Source organism: Lepeophtheirus salmonis, chromosome 8 (assembly GCF_016086655.4).
Source record: "Lepeophtheirus salmonis chromosome 8, UVic_Lsal_1.4, whole genome shotgun sequence".
Lineage (NCBI taxonomy): Eukaryota > Metazoa > Arthropoda > Copepoda > Siphonostomatoida > Caligidae > Lepeophtheirus > Lepeophtheirus salmonis.
Genome location: NC_052138.2, coordinates 7,335,143 through 7,354,185, shown reverse-complemented (window position 1 = coordinate 7,354,185; position 19,043 = coordinate 7,335,143). Strand labels below are relative to the sequence as shown.

General features: G+C 30.2%; 1 protein-coding gene and 1 long non-coding RNA gene across 3 annotated transcripts; one reads left to right on the top strand and one right to left on the bottom strand.

The window, feature by feature from the left end:
- The first annotated feature begins 175 nt into the window (after window positions 1–175).
- LOC139906150 (uncharacterized) lies at window positions 176–1,146 on the top strand. The gene is made up of 3 exons (XR_011781478.1): window positions 176–705; window positions 758–897; window positions 959–1,146. It is a non-coding gene; the product is annotated as an uncharacterized lncRNA (long non-coding RNA).
- A 10,800-nt stretch (window positions 1,147–11,946) lies between these two features.
- Window positions 11,947–18,670, bottom strand: LOC121123172 (uncharacterized). 2 transcript variants are annotated; one of them, XM_040718296.2, is made up of 5 exons: window positions 18,425–18,670; window positions 18,063–18,363; window positions 17,582–17,814; window positions 12,485–12,593; window positions 11,947–12,402 (listed from the first exon to the last, which is right to left on the bottom strand). In XM_040718296.2, the coding sequence occupies exons 1-5, from the start codon at window positions 18,546–18,548 to the stop codon at window positions 12,297–12,299; spliced, it is 873 nt and encodes a 290-aa protein (XP_040574230.1). In that variant the 5' UTR covers window positions 18,549–18,670; the 3' UTR covers window positions 11,947–12,296. The 2 variants fall into 2 exon arrangements, with proteins under 2 accessions (XP_040574230.1, XP_040574229.1); XM_040718295.2 differs by having other exon boundaries at window positions 11,947–12,429; window positions 18,425–18,669.
- Between the last annotated feature and the right edge of the window lie 373 nt (window positions 18,671–19,043).

Below are 19,043 nucleotides of genomic sequence, written 5' to 3'. Positions count from 1 at the left end.
CAGAATTATCAACTTTACCCATTGGTAAGGGTGATAATTTTGGTAAGAATAGAAAAGCGTGCGAGGAGAAAAGAAGAATTACTTATGGCATCATTGATTAAATAATATACATCTTCTTCTATCAATCAAGAACGTTATCATTCCCGCCTTTATTATTCAATATTAATATAATATTAAAGGGTGATAGTAGATAGAGAACTGAATAAAATGCCTAAAATGACGTCGCCTTCTGTCTGGATTTATGAAAATGGAGGCCCAGGAATTTGGAAAATACTTACCGGATGAGAAACAGATGGTTTTTCGGATTTGTCGATATAAATGTGCCTTTGTCCCCTGTCTAGAATTACACGCCACTCATTATCCTCATCTCATAACAAGAGTATGGATATTCATCTATAAAATCAATTTGACGATGAATACATCAAGTCAGACTTTAACTTTGATCTCACAACGATGCTTATTGCATGTAATATAACCTTATCCATTGCTAATCATCTACGTTCAAAAAATTTATGGAGAAATACAAGGGTAAACATATCCCTTCCCGAGGAACCATCATTAAATTAATGGAGGATGTTGGTACTGATGTCATATATAGAAATACATATAAAAATGTTTTGAGTCATCCACACCAAATGATCAAGTTATCAGTAAAAAGTATTTACGAATATCGAAATGGAACTCTGAATTTTTAACTATCTCACAGTAAGTATTCAATTTTTTTTAAATCTAACCATAAAATATGATTCTATTTTAGCTAAACATATCAAGAATTATGATACACAACTCAGTAAAGGGCAAAAACAACTGCTTAAATAGTCACAATTACGGGGGTAGTAGCTTTGGATGGTTTGCAACTAGTTTGTCTGAAACTTCTTACTTCGCTTTAAGACTTGGGTATGATAATTAGGTTTTCCAATATTACATAGTCAATAAATATTACTTTTTTATCACTAAGGCTAAGCTATGGTTGATGGGCTCCAAGAAATGGTGTTCAGAAAACTCATAAAAGGCAAAAACAACTGTTTAAATGGTCACAACAACGAGGGTAGTTACATTGGGTGTTGCATTATAATTAACAATTGTGTATATCCATCATGATAATAGTATGTTGTTATATAAGCATACCTAAATAACGGGGAAAAATCTTTTGATGCTCTTAATAGGAGTAATATCGCCGGACATTACTACATAATTAGCTTTTGCTCTAAATCTTTACGATGAATTTATTTATAACATTTTTTTATTAGTATATTTATTGTCTAATTTTATGATTTTGACATTTACTTTATTATTAATAATTAGTTAGATCTCATCGGTAGAGATATATCTATCCTGTGCACAATTGTATATAGCAACTTCCCCATGAAGAAGAGGGGTGATTATCTTTTGATTAAACTCCACATCTCGCTTGTGTATTGCAACCTAAAGTTATGACATATTTAACTAATGGTTTATTTTTTTAGTATGTAGATCATATTTAATTAAAGCCTTCTTTTTTAAACTTTGAACTTCAATATATTTCGAAATACTCTACTTTGTTGTTTCATTAGTTATTATTCTGAGAATGTGGTTCATAATGAATTACAATTTCATGGAGTGTGACGTTTTCAAATCTACTATAACGGATAAAAAACATCTAAGTAAATTATACGTAGTATATCTTGATTAAACATTTTGCAAATAAATACTTTCGTTATACCCTCACAAAATCATAATAAAGCAGGCAGATGATAATCACATCAGTATTTTAAACAATGATACCATAAGTCTTTTCCCCCTCCTCCTTGCACGCGTTTTTCTCTACAGAATTATCAACTTTACCCATTGGTAAATAAGGGATGCGTCTGTGTGTGTTAACTTCTCCCTCTAAAAGAAGAATTATAACCTCTCTTCGGTGTAAATTGATTTAAAAATGCATAATGAAATAAATATAACTAAACTTCAATATATTTAAAATGTTTCCATTGTAATATTAATTTAAATGTAGAAGGGTATCCCCTTTATTGCAGTAATTCATTTTCTTCACCACAATCATATAACAGGTAGCTTATATTAAAAATGGTCTTTATTAAAGTGTACCCTGTTTGTTTCTTACCTTCTCCTCGCGCTCTTACAGAAATCACATTTCTACCCATGATCTATAATTCCAGTTCTAACAGTTCTTATTCAATACATATCATTAGTGTTGTGTCAGTGTTATTCAAGACCGAGAACTGTGGTAGAGTCCAGTCAGGTCTCATCCACTCCAGTCCAATTTTGGGTCCTTACAGAAGGTAAAATCGATCCCTGGTGACGTCATGAGATTGTTTTTCCTTTTTTAATTGTTCCGTTTTATAATATAATAAATTATATAACTAATCAACAATATCATATGTTCGTAACGGGTGGAGCAAAAGTCCCGCTACTATTTTGATTGCCTATAACTTTGTTGAAAGAAAAGATAAGTAAGTTTGGTGTACATAAAAGTTTATTTGGTCTTGACATTTTTTCTCTCGTTATATTTGAAAAATTATATCGGTTAAATGGTGACCACGATTCGCTATTCGAATGGGCTGTGTAGTCTCTCAGTAGCAATTTATGGACTAATTAAATTTTGTACGGGAACACATTCCAATCAAAAATTCGCCTTAAACTGCGTGCATAAATGTGTAACTGGGAAGCACGTCTCCGAATTAATGCTTCTGGAGACTCTGCAAAACTATCGCGCCCAGGGCCACATTTTCAGCGACGTCCTTTTTCTTCCAGAACGAGGTCTTTCTGCTGTCGTACAGCACTGCCGAAAATTTGCATATAAATGATAAATTGTGGTTTTGTGAGGTACTGGACGATTAGGATATTTTTGACAAAATTTCCGCTGAGTGGTAATAATGGAACGATTATTTTCAAAAAATATTGTAACTATTTCTGCTCGTTCTTGTTGTATATATTTATCCATTATAAAATTTGGGCGTCTACACAAAACAAGATGGCGTGCAATCAAAATGATAGTAGGACATTTACCCCACCCGATATTATCATGAGAAAAATATTTTGCAAGATATGTGTGCAATAAGCCCAATACATATTTCATATGTGTCTTAATAAAAATCGATATTATGTGAACAAGCTTTTTAATTTTCCAAAGCTGTTGTCTTCCCGAGGAGTGAACTTACTTTTCTACTACATACATACAAGCTATAGGATTTTGTGTCCTCTTAAAAGAGAGAAAGTAACTTTGAGGATTTGTTACAGAGTTATAAGTCTAGGTCCTTGTTGGACTAAGAGTATAATTGGGGTCAACATCGGAGTAATTCTTTCCTATGTCCTTGTTTATTTCACCCCCGTCACAGCTGCTTGTAGCTGATCTATTGAAACTTCATGAAAGCTAAACTGCTCTACTTTAAAATATTCTTCTAATTGTCAGGGTTACCATGTTTATTTTCGGTTTCTTTTTTAAGGTACAGAATGCTCTCAATTGACATCCTGGATATAAGTGTAATTCGGTATAAGTGTAAAATCCCTTATTAGCACTTGGTTTATAGATTTGTTGATTACTTTATACTTAAATGTGCTCTCTTTAAGAATGAAATAAGTATGGTCACAGCTTTGGAAAATAATACACTCCTCAGATTATCAACTTTAAAAAAATCTTAAACGCGTTTAGGTGCTATTTTATGCGATTAGAGTTGTGGCACCTTATGTATGTCATGGAGAAATATATTTTTCTGTTTTTCCATTCATAATCTTGTTTAATCCCTGTAAACACATATGAATCTTTATCACATCTCTCAACCTTTCTTTCTTGAAAAAGAGGGGGGGGGGATTAACTAAAATTACGATGGGACATGCATGAGCCTTTTTTATTTAGTGAATATAAAGAGTGACAGAGAGTGCCACCATCTTGTGGCAAAATAATGCAACTCCCTGAATGATAACACAGGGGAACAATTAGAGGGTCAAAATTACCACCAATGAAGTTAAACCTAGAATAAAATTTATCTTTGAGCGCAAAATCTAAAACTGTTCTTAGTTATAATATTATAATAATTCGAGACTATTATTGTTGAAAGACATTTTCCATCATTAAGACAATCACCAAATTGAAGTATGATGAATAATACTGATGTAAAAAGAAAGGTCTTTTATGATTATAAAAGTGTTTTTTTTTAAATTTTCTATTCTCTTCTGAATTCGACATATTTCCATTTTTAGGCTGAAAAATGATGAAAAACGATACTCTTCTTGAGACCATTATAACTTATTCATCATTAATAGTGATAAGGAGTAACATAGCTCATATTATAGAGGAATATTTCATCTTTTATTTAAAAAAATAGCTATTTAAAAAATAAGGATCTCCAAGGGCTTTCGTTCGATTTGGTATTTTTTGATTCATCCCATTTTTTTAGGGGGGTGAACAAGCAAATGTGTAACATTATCTGATATTGGTTACGATTCCAATGTCCTCATAATGACGTCATGCCCCATGATAAATAAAATCATAACATAAATATAATTAATACCGCGCTTCGCTCGAATTCAAATAAAATAATTATTAATTACTATTAGGTATATTTTAAATATTAAAATTATCCTAATATTTTAAATATTGAAAGTACATATAATTTAAAATCTCAATGAAGACTTGCTAATGATCAAGAAGTGTCTAAGTTCTAAGTATTTCTTAGTTTTATCTTCTTATTTCAATAAATTTCTTGATGATTTGCTATATGTACTGATTTTCTCATCATTTTCATATGATCAGAATAGTTCCATTTTAGTTTTGCAAAATGTCTTCATCTAATACTTATATACGTACATGCTCAAATAATTGAGATTTTAAATTATCTGTACTTTCAATATTTAAAATATTAGGATAAAAGCAGGAAAAAAAATAGTACATTTAATGACAAAGTATAATAGTTATTCTGTTTTCGAATTTGCAATACGGTATATATTCGATTGTTTTTTCGTTGTATTCCTCATTTTTTGCGTATACTTTTCAATATATGTAGAATTAAAATCTTTATTTTTAAGCAATATAATCCAACTTTTTGCATGAAATGCATAACAAATTGTATACTCATCTCTCAATGAGAAGTGTAAGGGTCGAATATTTTAGCCGCATATTTTAAGGGTCGAGCTCAAAAAAGATCGAGAACCACTGACATAGAGACAATGTGAAAAATTTTCGCAGCATGCACGATTATTTTTGAACAACTAGTTAAAAAAGAAAGCTACAGACTATCACTTGCAGAGAATATATATTCTTTTAATTTGTTAAAACTCTATTTTGACCAAATTTGGGAATATTTTTCATCGTATAGTAGAAAATTGTTCACACCCTAATAACATCTAATTCGAATACAATATTTCAGCGTTAAGACACCTAATAAGGAGAAAGTAGACAAAAGTAGAAATATGACAACTGACCAAAACACAAAGTAGTTGTTAATGATGAGGGGATACCATTTGGAAAAATAGATTGTTTTTTCTTATAAATTTTCTATTTTTATTACGTATTAAATATTTTAATTAACACAACTTTGAAAAAGGCGTTTTCTTAATTCAAACACATCACAGGGGTGTCCACAGAAGGAATTTTTGCTTTTTACTAGAAAATTTAATATTTACTAATTTTGTCTAAAAAAAATAATATTATAAATAAAAAAAAATTCTTTTTACTACAACTATTAATTATATCGAACAATTAATAAATCTTATATTAATTGTTGTATGATACATCTGCCATGACTCTAATAAGTGCCTGGATGAGAATATATACAAGTTATAATCCTATAAGACCTCAAAGTAAAGTTACAGAATTATAGTTTGGGTCGAAAATAACTAATATGTCTTTAACTACATATTTGTAGTCTCTGTAATGATCTACACTTGAGAAATATGGAACAATATTAAAGTATCAGTATCACTAAAAAATTGGTAAATATGTACAATATACGTTAGGGTATCAATTATTTCATTTTTTGTTACAAAAAAATATTTGGAGGTTTATTAAAAAAACAACGATTGACAAACTTTGAAGCATTTTTATGAATATTAAGAGGTAGCTCAATGGCCTTAAAGCAAGAATCCTCAATAGTTTTTGGATATTAGCCAAAATTAAATGAAGAAATCTCGCGTGCGACACTAATGAAAATTATTTTTCTAGAGTGCTTAAAATGTGTAGATTGCATCCAAAAAGTTAAGGCTAAAATTGAACTTGATTTAACGCACCCCCCGCAAATTGATTGATTTAATAATAAATCAGGATGATTCAAATAGAATGTTGGCTTTCTAAATAAATCAGGGTTGGGCGAATTTAGGCCCTTAGGCTATATGTAGCCCCCCCCAGAAACTTCTATGGTGTTTTAAATAGTGATGTGTCTCGTTTTTTGTTTTGTTTTTGGAATTGGTAATTTAAGGAATGATTTTTCTTTTACTAAGCTGTTGTCATTATTATTTAACTCAAGAGTAGTGAACTTAATTTCCTACTACATTCAAAAACTGATTGAACCTTCGTGTTTGCTGATAAAATACGGGAGTAACCTTGAGGGTTTGTTGCAGAGTTGTAATTGTAAGTCTTTCAAAGGTGTCCGTGTGGGGGGGGGGATGTACCCCCCCAAAATATAAAAAAAGAAGAAATATAAAAACAAAAAAATAAAAAAAAAATCAATTAAAGGATTTGTTTTCCAAATAAAAGGTTATTAAAAAAAATGATTTCTTTTATAAAAAAGAGGTCTTTCAATGATTAAATTTTTTTAAGGGGAAAAAAAGGTTATCAGGGAAAAGGGGGGATTTGGGGATTTATATATATATATATATAATCTTGCAGACGCTCCTGTCTTGTTGGACTCCGAGTAGAATTGAGGATCAGCATCAAAGAAATTCCGCCCAATGTTCTTATTTATTTTTATTTACTTCTCTCCCTTGTCACAGCTGATTGTAGTTGATCTCAGGAAAATTCGTGACAGCTAAGCTGCTCTCCTCCAAAGCATTCTTCAAATTCGTCGTGGTTTACCATGTTGATTTTCAGTTTTTTTGCTTTATTTTTTAATATACCAAAATACTCATGATTTTCATTACTAATTATAAGCTTTAATCAAATAAGGTTTTTACATCTAAACAGTTTTAAATAGGACTTATTGTATATCTCAAACTTCTCTTCTCCAAAAAGAGAAAGCTTGAAATTATACGATTAGTTAGCCAATTCTCTACAATTGAGAGACTTTTCTCCATCCAATTGTTTATAAAAACAACAGCTTATCTGACTTCAACCAATCAATGTTCAGAACACTAATAAGGAAAGTTGGAAATCGATAGTTAAAAAAAAAATACTTGTTGATGATTTGGGGATGCCATAATGACTTTTCGCTTATTATAAGACAGCTGTTGTACATGGGATTCTGCGGAGTTATTAAACGTTGACAAAAAGGAAAAATTTGCCTTAGATAGAACGACGTAGCTCAATGGACAACGTTCTCTTGATAAATTATTCTCGTGAACTGCATGCACGTAGGTTATGTTTAGATAAGGAAATATACGTTATGTAGAATATGGACTTCAAAGTCAATTTCTAGGTCAGATGGAGAAATTGTAATACTAAAATGTTTACTGATACTTAATCAGTGCATATCAAATCTGGTCAATTAAAGAGACATAAAAAACCCAGTTAGTAATAAAGAAAATAAGTCTCTCAGAAATCCTTTGAGTTACTCTCTGTTTTTCATACTCACACTCATCCGTAGTTACTCAATACTTTTATGTTCCCTCTTCAAAAATAAATTAATAATAATAACAATTAGACAATTTCTTTTTAATATGAGGGGATGGGAGAGGGAGAAATAAAAACTATATAATAGATTCATAGTGATATAATAAATTTAAAAAAAACTCCACAATTTAACACCATCTGAATAAATTAATACAGTGTAAGGATGGGGCCTTTGTAGAGCGCGAGGTGAAGGAGAGAGAGATACTATTGAATATTAATAAATTCCCGCCTACAATTTCCTTTCTCCACTTAATACATAGTCATTAATCACTCTCTTAACCTCCCGGATTAACTAATTTCTTCGTGTTAAGATATTGCTTTTTTCCCTCTATACAAAATAAAAGACGATAAATTATTCATATTATTTGTGAATATATATATATATAAAATAGAGTTAGTGTCTGTGTGTGGCATGCATGCCCACGCCGTTGAACATAGGAGGCTGAAATTTTGCATGGATGCCTCTTTTGAACATATTCAGGCTGAGAAGTGTTTCAATTTTTGTTTAGGATAATATAAGCTCATTTTATACTCAAAACACAAAGCTGTTTTTTGGAGCTCAAAAAGACTAGATAGTTGTTAATCAAAAAGTCACTGGAATCTCAAGAAACATATATAAAAATTACACCGTTTTCTAAATTTATTCAAAATTAAAAAAGTTATGGGGAAAAAAATAAATTGCCAAAAATTGTAATTTCGTTTTTTTTTCAGGTGTAAAAGAAAAAAAAAATGAACTTCCACGGAAATATTAGATTCGTAAAGGAAATAAAGCTTGTAAAATTTTTTCTGGAGATTCGTTTGCAAATAAATAGGGTACATAAAGAATTTTTTCAACTGAAATATCTGTTATTTTTGAAATTTTTTTCAATTTTTTTAATTCCTTATCTCAAACGTCAATTAAAGTTTTTATGAATAAATGCCACAAAACGATATATTTTGGACAGAAAATTTTGAACTCCAACACTTCAATAGATTATTTTCAATTTCCGTAATTTTTTATTGCATAATCTTTGCAATATTTGCAAAAATGAGCAACTATGAGGGTTATTTTTCTGATTTCAGTTTGATGTATTCTTTGTTTTCAACTATCAACTCCAGACATTTAGTTTTGAACGAAGCAAGTGTAATATTTTGATATATATTTTTAATTATAGTTGCACTTGTGAGTTTTTAAGATACAAAAAACATCGTATTGTATACTGTGACATCGAGATGGATTTCAGTATAATTATGAATATTAATTTACCAATAACGTTTAGTGCCACCAGGTGTTTGATGATCGTCAAATGGAATTTGGCATTTTCATCAATCGGAAATCTACATACAATAAAAATATTAGTTCCATAAATCCTGAAAAAGAAAACTATTAATATCTTTATTTTAATTTTGTAAATAATATTTGTAACTTATTTTAGTTATTGTTTATACATTAAAGCCATTAAAAAATAAGACTTTGTTAAAGTCAAATTTTTCCTGGAATAAAAAAAAAAATATAATTAATAAGTAAATATTTAGATTATTATTATTATCTTTTAGATTAATAGTATAATTTATTACAAATTTCCAATTTCTACAAAGGCACTGTTCCATTTTATAATCATCACATCCCTGACGTGACCCTCTGTGAGACGAGACCTTTTGGCCCCGCTTATATTTCTCATCATACTATAAACCCTCTCGGCGTCGCTGTTTACTATAGGATTGTTTTTGTACTTAAATAACTCACTATCGCTATTAATTTATTCTGGTGCCCATTCTCTCAGTTTGATGTATCCCTTGTTCTTCTCAATCACCTCCATACATTTAGTTTTGAACGGTTCAAGTTTGATATCATTACATAGATTTTCAACAATTGTAACACTTGTAAGAAATTGTATTCTCCCTTCTAATGTTTTAATTGTTAATTGAATCTGATTCAAATTCTCTTTTATCATCAATATTTCCGAGAAAAGAAACTCATTCAAAACATCTTTCGCTTTTTGGATTGCGTCACTATTTTCTTCCAAACTGTTAATAAATTCTTTGATTAAATTTAAGTGTTTGGCGTTGCATTCTAATGCTTTAAGCCAAGTTCCCTATCGTGTGCGAATAGGTGCTGGAGGTAAGAGAATTTGGCATGAAGCAGTAAATCTCCATTTGCCATCACCAGCATTCTTTAAAATTTTCTTAACTTCAGAGATTAAAGTGTTGGTATTTGGGAATTGATCAGAACAGAGCTTAGCTATCCAATTTAAACCATGAGCAGGACAAGCTCTATGTTTCACCAAGGCAAATTTTTCCTAAGGTTTTCGGCTTATTTTAATCAATGTGGAAGAGCTCCATCTGTAATGAAAACCTTCAGTCTTTCGCATTTGAAATCGGAGTCCAAATCATTTTTAATACTTTTAATTGCAACATTTGTAATCTTTTTACTGTCGGCTCCTTTAACGTCCTCTAAATTAATTAAATAAGGTCGACCTATAAAATGACCATACAGAGGGCCAATTAATACTACAGTCATGGATCGCTGTCGTGGATCTGTAGTTTCATCCAATGAAAGAAAAATATCCTTTTCTCCTGGACAACACTACTTGACTTTGAGGTTCCATTGACTTGGTAATCACGAAGTGAGACGGAACGGCTTTACCAGTATATAGTTCTATCAAAGTATCGGACGCGCTGATCAACATCACATGAAAACATTCCATATTTATCCGGGGAGTACTATAGAGATGGAGAACGCACTGTTTTTTTATTTACTCATTTAGTAGATCCACGTTGTTTTTCTTTTTATTTAGTTATTAAAAGTCTCCTGAAGTTTTCACTTGAGGTGATTCGATAATAATTGAAGGAGAGGGGTAAGATTTTAATTATTATGTCAAGTTCTTTCTGCATCAACTCCAAGCTCCAGGGCCGGATCAACGGCGTTCAGGTTCCCCATAGTATAGGGGGATAAGAATACTGGATGTTTTCACCAATTCCTCTATGGATGTTGTGGAGAAACTGTACCTATAAAACACTTTTTGTAGTAAGAACAGCGTGGGGCTCTAGGGTTTCAGCCCCTTCATTCATTATGATAAATCCAGCTCTGTCAAGGTGTCCTTTTATTTACTACTACACTTACAAAGTATCATCGAATGTTTGCAATGATAACTATTTTTGATGATTGAGTTACACTTCACTAGTTATTAAATGGGTGTGGAGTCTTATAATTACAATGATGTATTGTGTTTTTATTTTTATTGACTCAGGGGTTGGGGTATCGAATGAATTGAATCATTCTTAGAATTCGAAAACTATTTATATTGCAAATCTTAACTGTTTTTAAATTCTAACTAAATTCTACAAATGATTCAAATGGGAATTATATTTGAAAATAATAAAAAAACATGTAAAAAAGAGTACACTCTCCATCTCTATAGTACTCTCTGATTTATTGTATGAAGATTTTCACGTGTACATTGTATAATCACAACTAGTGTTGTGTCAGTCCTTATTAATTCGGTTCAGACTAGCCTTAGAATCTGTTCTTGAAATAAGAACTGATTTTAAAAGAAGAAATAAAGATGAGTGACGTCATCAAGGACCGAACTTAAAAAGTGTTAGGACTGAACTGCACTGAACCGAGACTAAAGTAAAGTAGATTGCAGTCTTCAGTCCTAAATATGGGCCTACACAACATTAATAATCATAACTAGCATTTATATATACACAAAAATACATGATGAATGTTCCTTTCAGCTGTTTGAATTAACTTTTTATGAGTTCTCTTTTAACTGTATGATCTAAAATAGGTGACCCTACGTATACTCCAAAAGGGTCTTACATGGATTTTTATTTTTAAACTAATTTATATCATTCAAGGACTTCAAATCAATGTAAATTGTATACAATGTCCATTATAAAGTAATATTTATTCATCTACGATACTATCTAAAAAGTTAATATGATAAACAGTTGAAAATAACAAAAATACAGAAGTCTAACTACGGAATGTTTTTCCAAATGTTTCCTTTCCTTTTGGTTAGGTAATGAATGTATAAAAAAGTTAGTTGTGGATCGAGCGTGACTACAAAGGTTTTTATGAAATGAATATAAAAGAAAAGTTCCGTTACCATTAAAAGCTGCCAAGTAGGAATATGTTAGGTGATGGAGTTTACAATGTGTTATTGTGCCACAACAATTATAAATATTAAATTTGAATCAGATAATTATGTTAAGTAGTACAATAGGTTAAATTATATTTGAGATAACTTGATATAAAACACGAGTATGTTGAAATAATATTTCTGATATTTGATGTTCAACTGATACAATTGGAGGCTCGTAGCTTTTTTATTTATGTATATTGTACGTATGTAATATTGAAATTGAAAAGCTTGAATAAATAAATAAAAGGCAACAGTTGATGATATATTTTTCAATTTCTCTTTTGAGGCTCTCCTTTTTAGCGAATAAATATATTATAAATTGTAAAAATGTAACTCGGGATTTTCTACTTTTATTACTATCATTATTGAACTTGTATGAAGACATCAACAACGCTGAAGGAGATTGATTGTCATGCCGGTCCTCCTTCTTCTTTCTTCTCTTCCAATGGAGGTAGGAAATTTTCCGTTTCCGTAAAGTCATGATCCATGTAGTCCATTTTATCTTTTTTCTTTTTTCTGGAATATTTTTTATTAAAAGTATACCTGAATAATAAAAAGTGATCAAAATGAATTTCTTCTCAATAAGAGAGTTCCTTACATCCCAAACTTTGATCCTCGCCCCCTAAGGCACCAAAAATAACAACAAAAGACAAGGGTATAATTCAGAAGACTCGTTAGAATGATTGCCACCACGACATAAATTAATCCTATTTTCGTAAGAATAGATATATCAATCGTTGAAAAATTATTATTAACTTGGTAACTCTGAACATTGATATCATTTTTTGAAAAAGAGAAGCTTCAGGGGCGCCGCAGGGAGGAAATTTCCCCCAAATTAAGGATTTTTTCTTTTTAATAGAAAATCTAATATTTGAATTTATTTTTCAAAAAATTTAATATTCGAAATTTAATTAAATTTTTCAATTATTTTTTCCAAAAAGTGTAATTCCCTGTAAATAGCTATTGTTTTTTGAAATTTTTGCCAAAAAATTTTATATTTGAACTTTTTTATAAAAAAATTTTATATTTGAACTTTTTTACAAAAAAATTTTATATTTGAAATTTAATTTTTGAATTTTTTTGTAAATAACTGTGAATCTTTGAATTTATTTTGTAAATAACTGTGAATTTTTTTTTTTCCAAGAATTTAATATTTGATTTTTTTTTACCAATAAGTTAAAATTTTAAATTTAATTTTTGAATTTTTTTACCACAAAATGTTAATTTTTGGATTTAAAAAAAAAATCCATAAACGAAGCCTCCCCACCCAAAAAAAAAAGGATATATAATCCTGTGGAAGTCCCTGAAGAAAGGACATAGACAGGAATCAGGGGTGTCCACAGGTTTGATTCCATTAGGGACTCGCTCTTCTAACTAGGGTCGTAAATCTTATGCATTTACGCCATATTAAGGGTTTTTCATTAGGGATGAATCAAATTTTTTTCCGTTGGTGAAAAAACGACTCCATATTTATTTTCTTTCTTTGAGTTTTAGAAACTTCATTAGCATATATTTAATCATGGAGTGATATAAACTAAATCAGCGACTACAAATAATCCAAATTTATTATCAAAAGAACTGTTCAATTGTTGCAACTTTAATAGCACAATATGGATTATTAGTAAGGCAGCAATCCACAAGTGCTTCACAAGACATTATTGAATCCCGAAAAAAAATACTGTTTAGTTCATGCTGGGTGGATCATTGAGTCGTATTTTTTCGTTGATGATAATAATTGCCACGTTACTATAAACGAAAATTGCTATCGTACAATGATAATTTATTTTTTTCCTCCCTCAATTGCAAGGTATAGACTTGTCAAATTTGTGGTTTCTAACAGCCAATTTTAGTAAGCGCGTTATTTCGAGAAATGGGCCAGTTGATCGGCCGTCTCAACCTTGCAATTAAACGCCTTTAGATTATTTTCTTTGGGATCATATGAAGTTATTTGTCTACACTTATAAGCCGGCGATGTTAAAAGAGCTCAGAGAAAATATGAAATATAAAGTTGCTGAAATATAATGCTCCAATATATATTTATTGGACAAAGTTGTGAAAAATTGGGTTCAGCGATTGGGCTTCTGTAAACTTACTCGGGGTGGTAACGCAAAAGAAATCAATTTTCTTATATAAATGTATATGTTTATAAGTTGTGCTGAAAAAGTAAATTTGGCAACAACTTTAACCGTTTGAGTTTTATTTGAAAAAAAAGTTGAAGTGCTTTTAATGAAAAACCTTTTATATTTATATATAAACCAAAAATTAACATAGTAACCATGACTGATTTGAAGAATGTTTAGAGAATAGTAACTAAGCTCAGATGATGTTTCATTTATTAGATTAACTACAAACAGCTCTGAGATGAAGGAAATATGGAGGAATTTCTACATTTTTCATTCTCAACAGGGACTTATACTTAGTTTTGAGTCGTCCTTATTTAGGACTGAAGACTGTAGTCTGTTCAGTTCATTTTTGGTCTGGTTCTAGTTCAGTTCATAAGATCATTCCTAAAAACATAGATAGTTGTGTCTTTGATGACGTAAATCAACTCTATTTATTATTTTTTTAATCATTTCTATTATTAACAGTCCGGAGGACTGACGGTCTTAAGGACCGGTCCTAAGACTGGAATGGAGCGAATAAATAAGACTGACCATTATAGCTCCCCATCAAATCCTCAGAGTGACTCTCCGCCATTCCTGATCATACACACTTTCGTGGTTACAATTTATACTTATCTCCAAAATAATTAATGAGTAATGATAACAACTTTAGAAAATAAAAGACCCTGTTTGGTTGTATTTTTTACCCACTGGCTAAAACATTCATTTAAGTCGTAGTAGAAGTAAGTTTTTCATTTTAACTTTTAAATTTCTGCTTGGATTTTTTTTTCAGAAATCAAAAAAATGAATTAGATTATTTTTGACTTAATCGACTTATTAACATTTCATTCCGGAACTTTTCACCAACCATTTTTATTCCGTATTTATTAAAACTTCTAATAAGAAAGTTACAAATTAAGCCGAAAAAATCAATGAAAATCGACTTTTTTGGGATAGAAAATCCCAAAGAGTTTTAATACTAGAATTATATTTTAGTTTTAGCTATATATATATAGTAATTAAAAAAAAAAAAATAATAACGATCGCCATTTGACTTTATTTTTATATGATTGGACCCATTTTGTAGGAGCTGTATTTAAAACAACTTAATGCATGATTTATCTTTCGAATGCCGGAATGCTTTTCATCAATTGTTATTACCTTTAATTTTCAGCTTTACAGTTATTTTACGTCAAAAAATGGCTCTAATCTGAATACTCTAAAAATTTCAAAAATCCATAGCTTTTCTCAAAAAAATTGAAAAATTAAAATAAATATTAAATTTTTGGAACATAAATTTGAAAAATCATGTTCTTTACACAAAAAAAAAATTTGAAATTTTTTGGAAATTTTTTTTAAATTTTTTTTAGTGAGAATAAAAAAATCCTTTTTTTGGAAGGGGGCTACAGTCCCTCAAGCCCTCTCCCTGCAGACGCCCCTGTCTAAGCTCCTTTCGTCTCAAACATTCTTCTAATTGTCAGGGCTAATTTGGTTTTTTTACACATACCAAAAATTCTTACGATTTACAATATCAATTGATTTATATATCAATCATAATTGTCAATGTGTCAATGAACTTATACAATTTGTGCGTACTAAATATAAACTAGTGTGCCATTTATTGAAATAATATCATTTGTTTTATAGTGTAGTTAGATATGTTGTGCATTTAGATAAAATCAAATATGAATGATTTTTGTCAAAATTGAATCTGAATTTCATATTTTGAATTATCGTCAATTTATATACATGATTAATCCTTTTTAGAAGTCGCAAATTACACATAAATAGCAAAAATTCATTGTACCAATAAAAGATTGAGAAATTAATTGATTTGATTGGGAACAAATTAACTCACATAAATCAAAAGGAGATTTTAAACTATAGTTAACAATATTTTTTGGGTATCTCTGCTTACTCCAAATTGGACTACAAAGCCCATAATTGACCGATTTGATGAAATATTGATAGTGCCGAATAGCGTCTTTATTTTGGACATGTAAAAAATAAACGAATCCGAAAATCAAGATGGCCACACTGACAATTTGAGGAATGTTTTGGAGGATAGCTACTTAGCTGTTGTGATTTTTCATAAGATCAGCTACAATCAGCTGTGACAAAGGATTAGAGGGAGAAGGAAATAAACAATGATATGGGGAATAACTACTCGGATGTCGATCTTCAATTCTACTTTGAGCCCAATAAGGACTTATAATTATAAGTTAGGGGCGTCCGCAGCCTGGAGGGGGTGTAGACCTGCTCCAAAAAGGTATTTATTCTTTTTATTATAAATTTTTTCTCCAAAAATTTAGTACTTGAAATATAATTTTAGGTTTTTTTTACAAAAGTGTAATTTTTGAAATTTTTTCCCCAAAAATTTATATATTTCAAGTTTAATTTTTGAAATTTTTCCCCAAAAAATTTAATCAAAGTTTTTTTTCAAAAGACGTCAATGTTTAATCAGGATTTGAAAATAATTGAATGTAGTAGGGAAGGAAGTTGACTACTCAGGAGTTAAATAATAATGGCAACTGCAGACGAAAAGGTAATTTCTTCTTCAGATTACCAATTCCAAAATAACCAAAAGCTAATTAAAGCCAAAAAATACATTATTTACTATAATGATGAAAAAAAAGATATATAACATTTAATTATTTGTAAATTTTTGTTCAATAATGTTTTTCAGTTGACGCGCCATGAATGTTCTATGTCTATGCTCCATGTTTGTACATCAACAAGCTACTTGCAAAAATTGAAATATCTACAGACGTTCAATTTTAGACATCTACCTTTATACCAGGGGCGTCCGCCGGGGATGGCCTGTAGGGGGTGTAGCCCCCTCTCAAATATATAAAAAAATATATATTCTTCAGATAATTTTTTACAAAATTTAAGTTTTTCAAATTTTTGTTCAAAGAATTTAATTTTCTCTAAATAGCTATTATAAATTGTTTTCCCGAAAAATTTAATATTTGAAATTTTATTTCAAAAAATTTAATTCATGAAAATTATAATTTTTGTAATGCTTTATGGTTAACTGGGGATTTTGGATTTTTTTTTAGAAAATAGCTTAAGATTTTTGTAATTTTTTTCCAAATATTTAATTTTGATTTTTTTTTATCCGCTGTGAATTCTGAAATTTTTTTGTACATAGCTTTGGATTTTAATTTTTTTAAATATTTAATTTTTTTTAAATATTTAATATTTGAAATTTTTTCCTAAAATATTGAATATTTGAAATTTGTATCAAAAAATTTAATTTTATAAGAATAATTGTATATTTTTGAAACTTTTTTCGAAAAAATTTCATATTCAAAGTTTAATTTTTCAATTTTTTTCCCCAACAAAGTTTTACATTTCAATTTTCTTGTGAATAGATCTGTATTTTTGAATTTTTTTCTACAAGTTTTAATGTTTGGATTTTTCAAAAAAATATACAAAAACCATCCCGTCCCAAAAAATAATCCTTCAGACGCTCCCGGGTACGTATACTATACAACAAGACTTGGTATTCTCAAAAAGGTTTGATTGAATAAACAATTTTTCAGCTTTGTCAATAAGTTATTAGTATTTTTTAGAAAATATTTTCTTACCCTGGACTGCACAGTAATCAAATGACTTGATTATTTTTTCAGAATAGTCCAGATTCGTCAACACCTTTTTGAAAAAATCCAGTGTAGAATTTCTATTGAGTTCTGTATAGTTTGAATCAGTCGACTCCTGTGTCCGGATTGCCGCATCTGGTTTTTTCATTTGATCCTGGATTTCTGCATCTGGTTTTTTCATTTGATCCTGGATTTCTGAGTTCCCTTTTTCTTCATTTTTACTAAGTAGATTGAAGAAGCAAAATTGGTTATGCAATACACCAACGGATAAAAAGTATGTATGTATTGGTGGCCTGACAAGGGGGTCATGACCCCTAAGAAATTGAACTACAAAATTAATATTTTACTTATACAAAAAAATCCAAATCGATGAATAAAAAAAAAAGAAGGAACGGCAAATTTTGTAAATCTGAAGAAAAGGGGCTCCCTATGAAAGTTGAGACAGGCCCCCAAGTATGTATGTACAAACCAGCTACAAAAAGCCCCGAGTATATCAAAGATCAACTTCTTATCTCCTCCAAGACGTTTGATAATCTCAGATTGGAGCTTTAATATCCTATTATAATCTGCATGTTTTTTTTCACTATAATCTGCTTCATCTGAAAATCCACTCATTGGGGGGCCCAAATATGGTTTCTCATCAAAGGAGAGTAACTTTCGTTTCTGCACATAGTTAGCCTTCTCATCTGGTTGAAGCCAAGTCAGAAGCTGGCCCCGAATCCTTTCCTTGAATCGAGATAAGTACGATGGATCCTTTTCATTGTTGTCCTCTAAAAGAATGGAGAATATCAATACCACTTGGGTTGGTATTGGTAGTAGTCAGACAATTACCCCTTTGATCAGCTCCAAATCGCCGTTTCGCCTCTGCATTGATGAACGCAATAGTAATGACACTCAAAACAAATGCACCTATGAAAAGAAACACAATTTGTTTTTTTGATTCAAACTGTGCCATTTTGATGATGAGGGCTCACAGATGCATTTACAGATACTTATATTACATATATTTTTCAGAGACTCTATTTATTTATTTAGTTAGTAATCTATCACAGAGAAGGGCCTATATTGAACTGAGTCAAGGAGAGAAGTAGAGGAGAAGTACGCTATTTGCGAATAACAATTGTATCCATGTTGGAGTAGGTTTGTGAGCAGAAGGGACACGTGATAACTGACATTGAGGTACGTCAATTAGACTGCTTCAAAATTCCGTCACAATATAATTTTGAAGAGAGGGGAGCATTTTCTCTGTATTTGGGTCAGTCTAATATAATGTAGACAAGTAAAATTTCTGAGATGTTGATATTAAGAGAGCGCATTGGGGTTAAATATTAAGAAATTGTGCCATACGAAGACAACAATTCAACGTTCTTGAATAATTCACATTTCCTTTATTTGTCAACCGAATATAATTAATTTAGTAGGAGTTTCAACATAAACAAAATAATTGCTA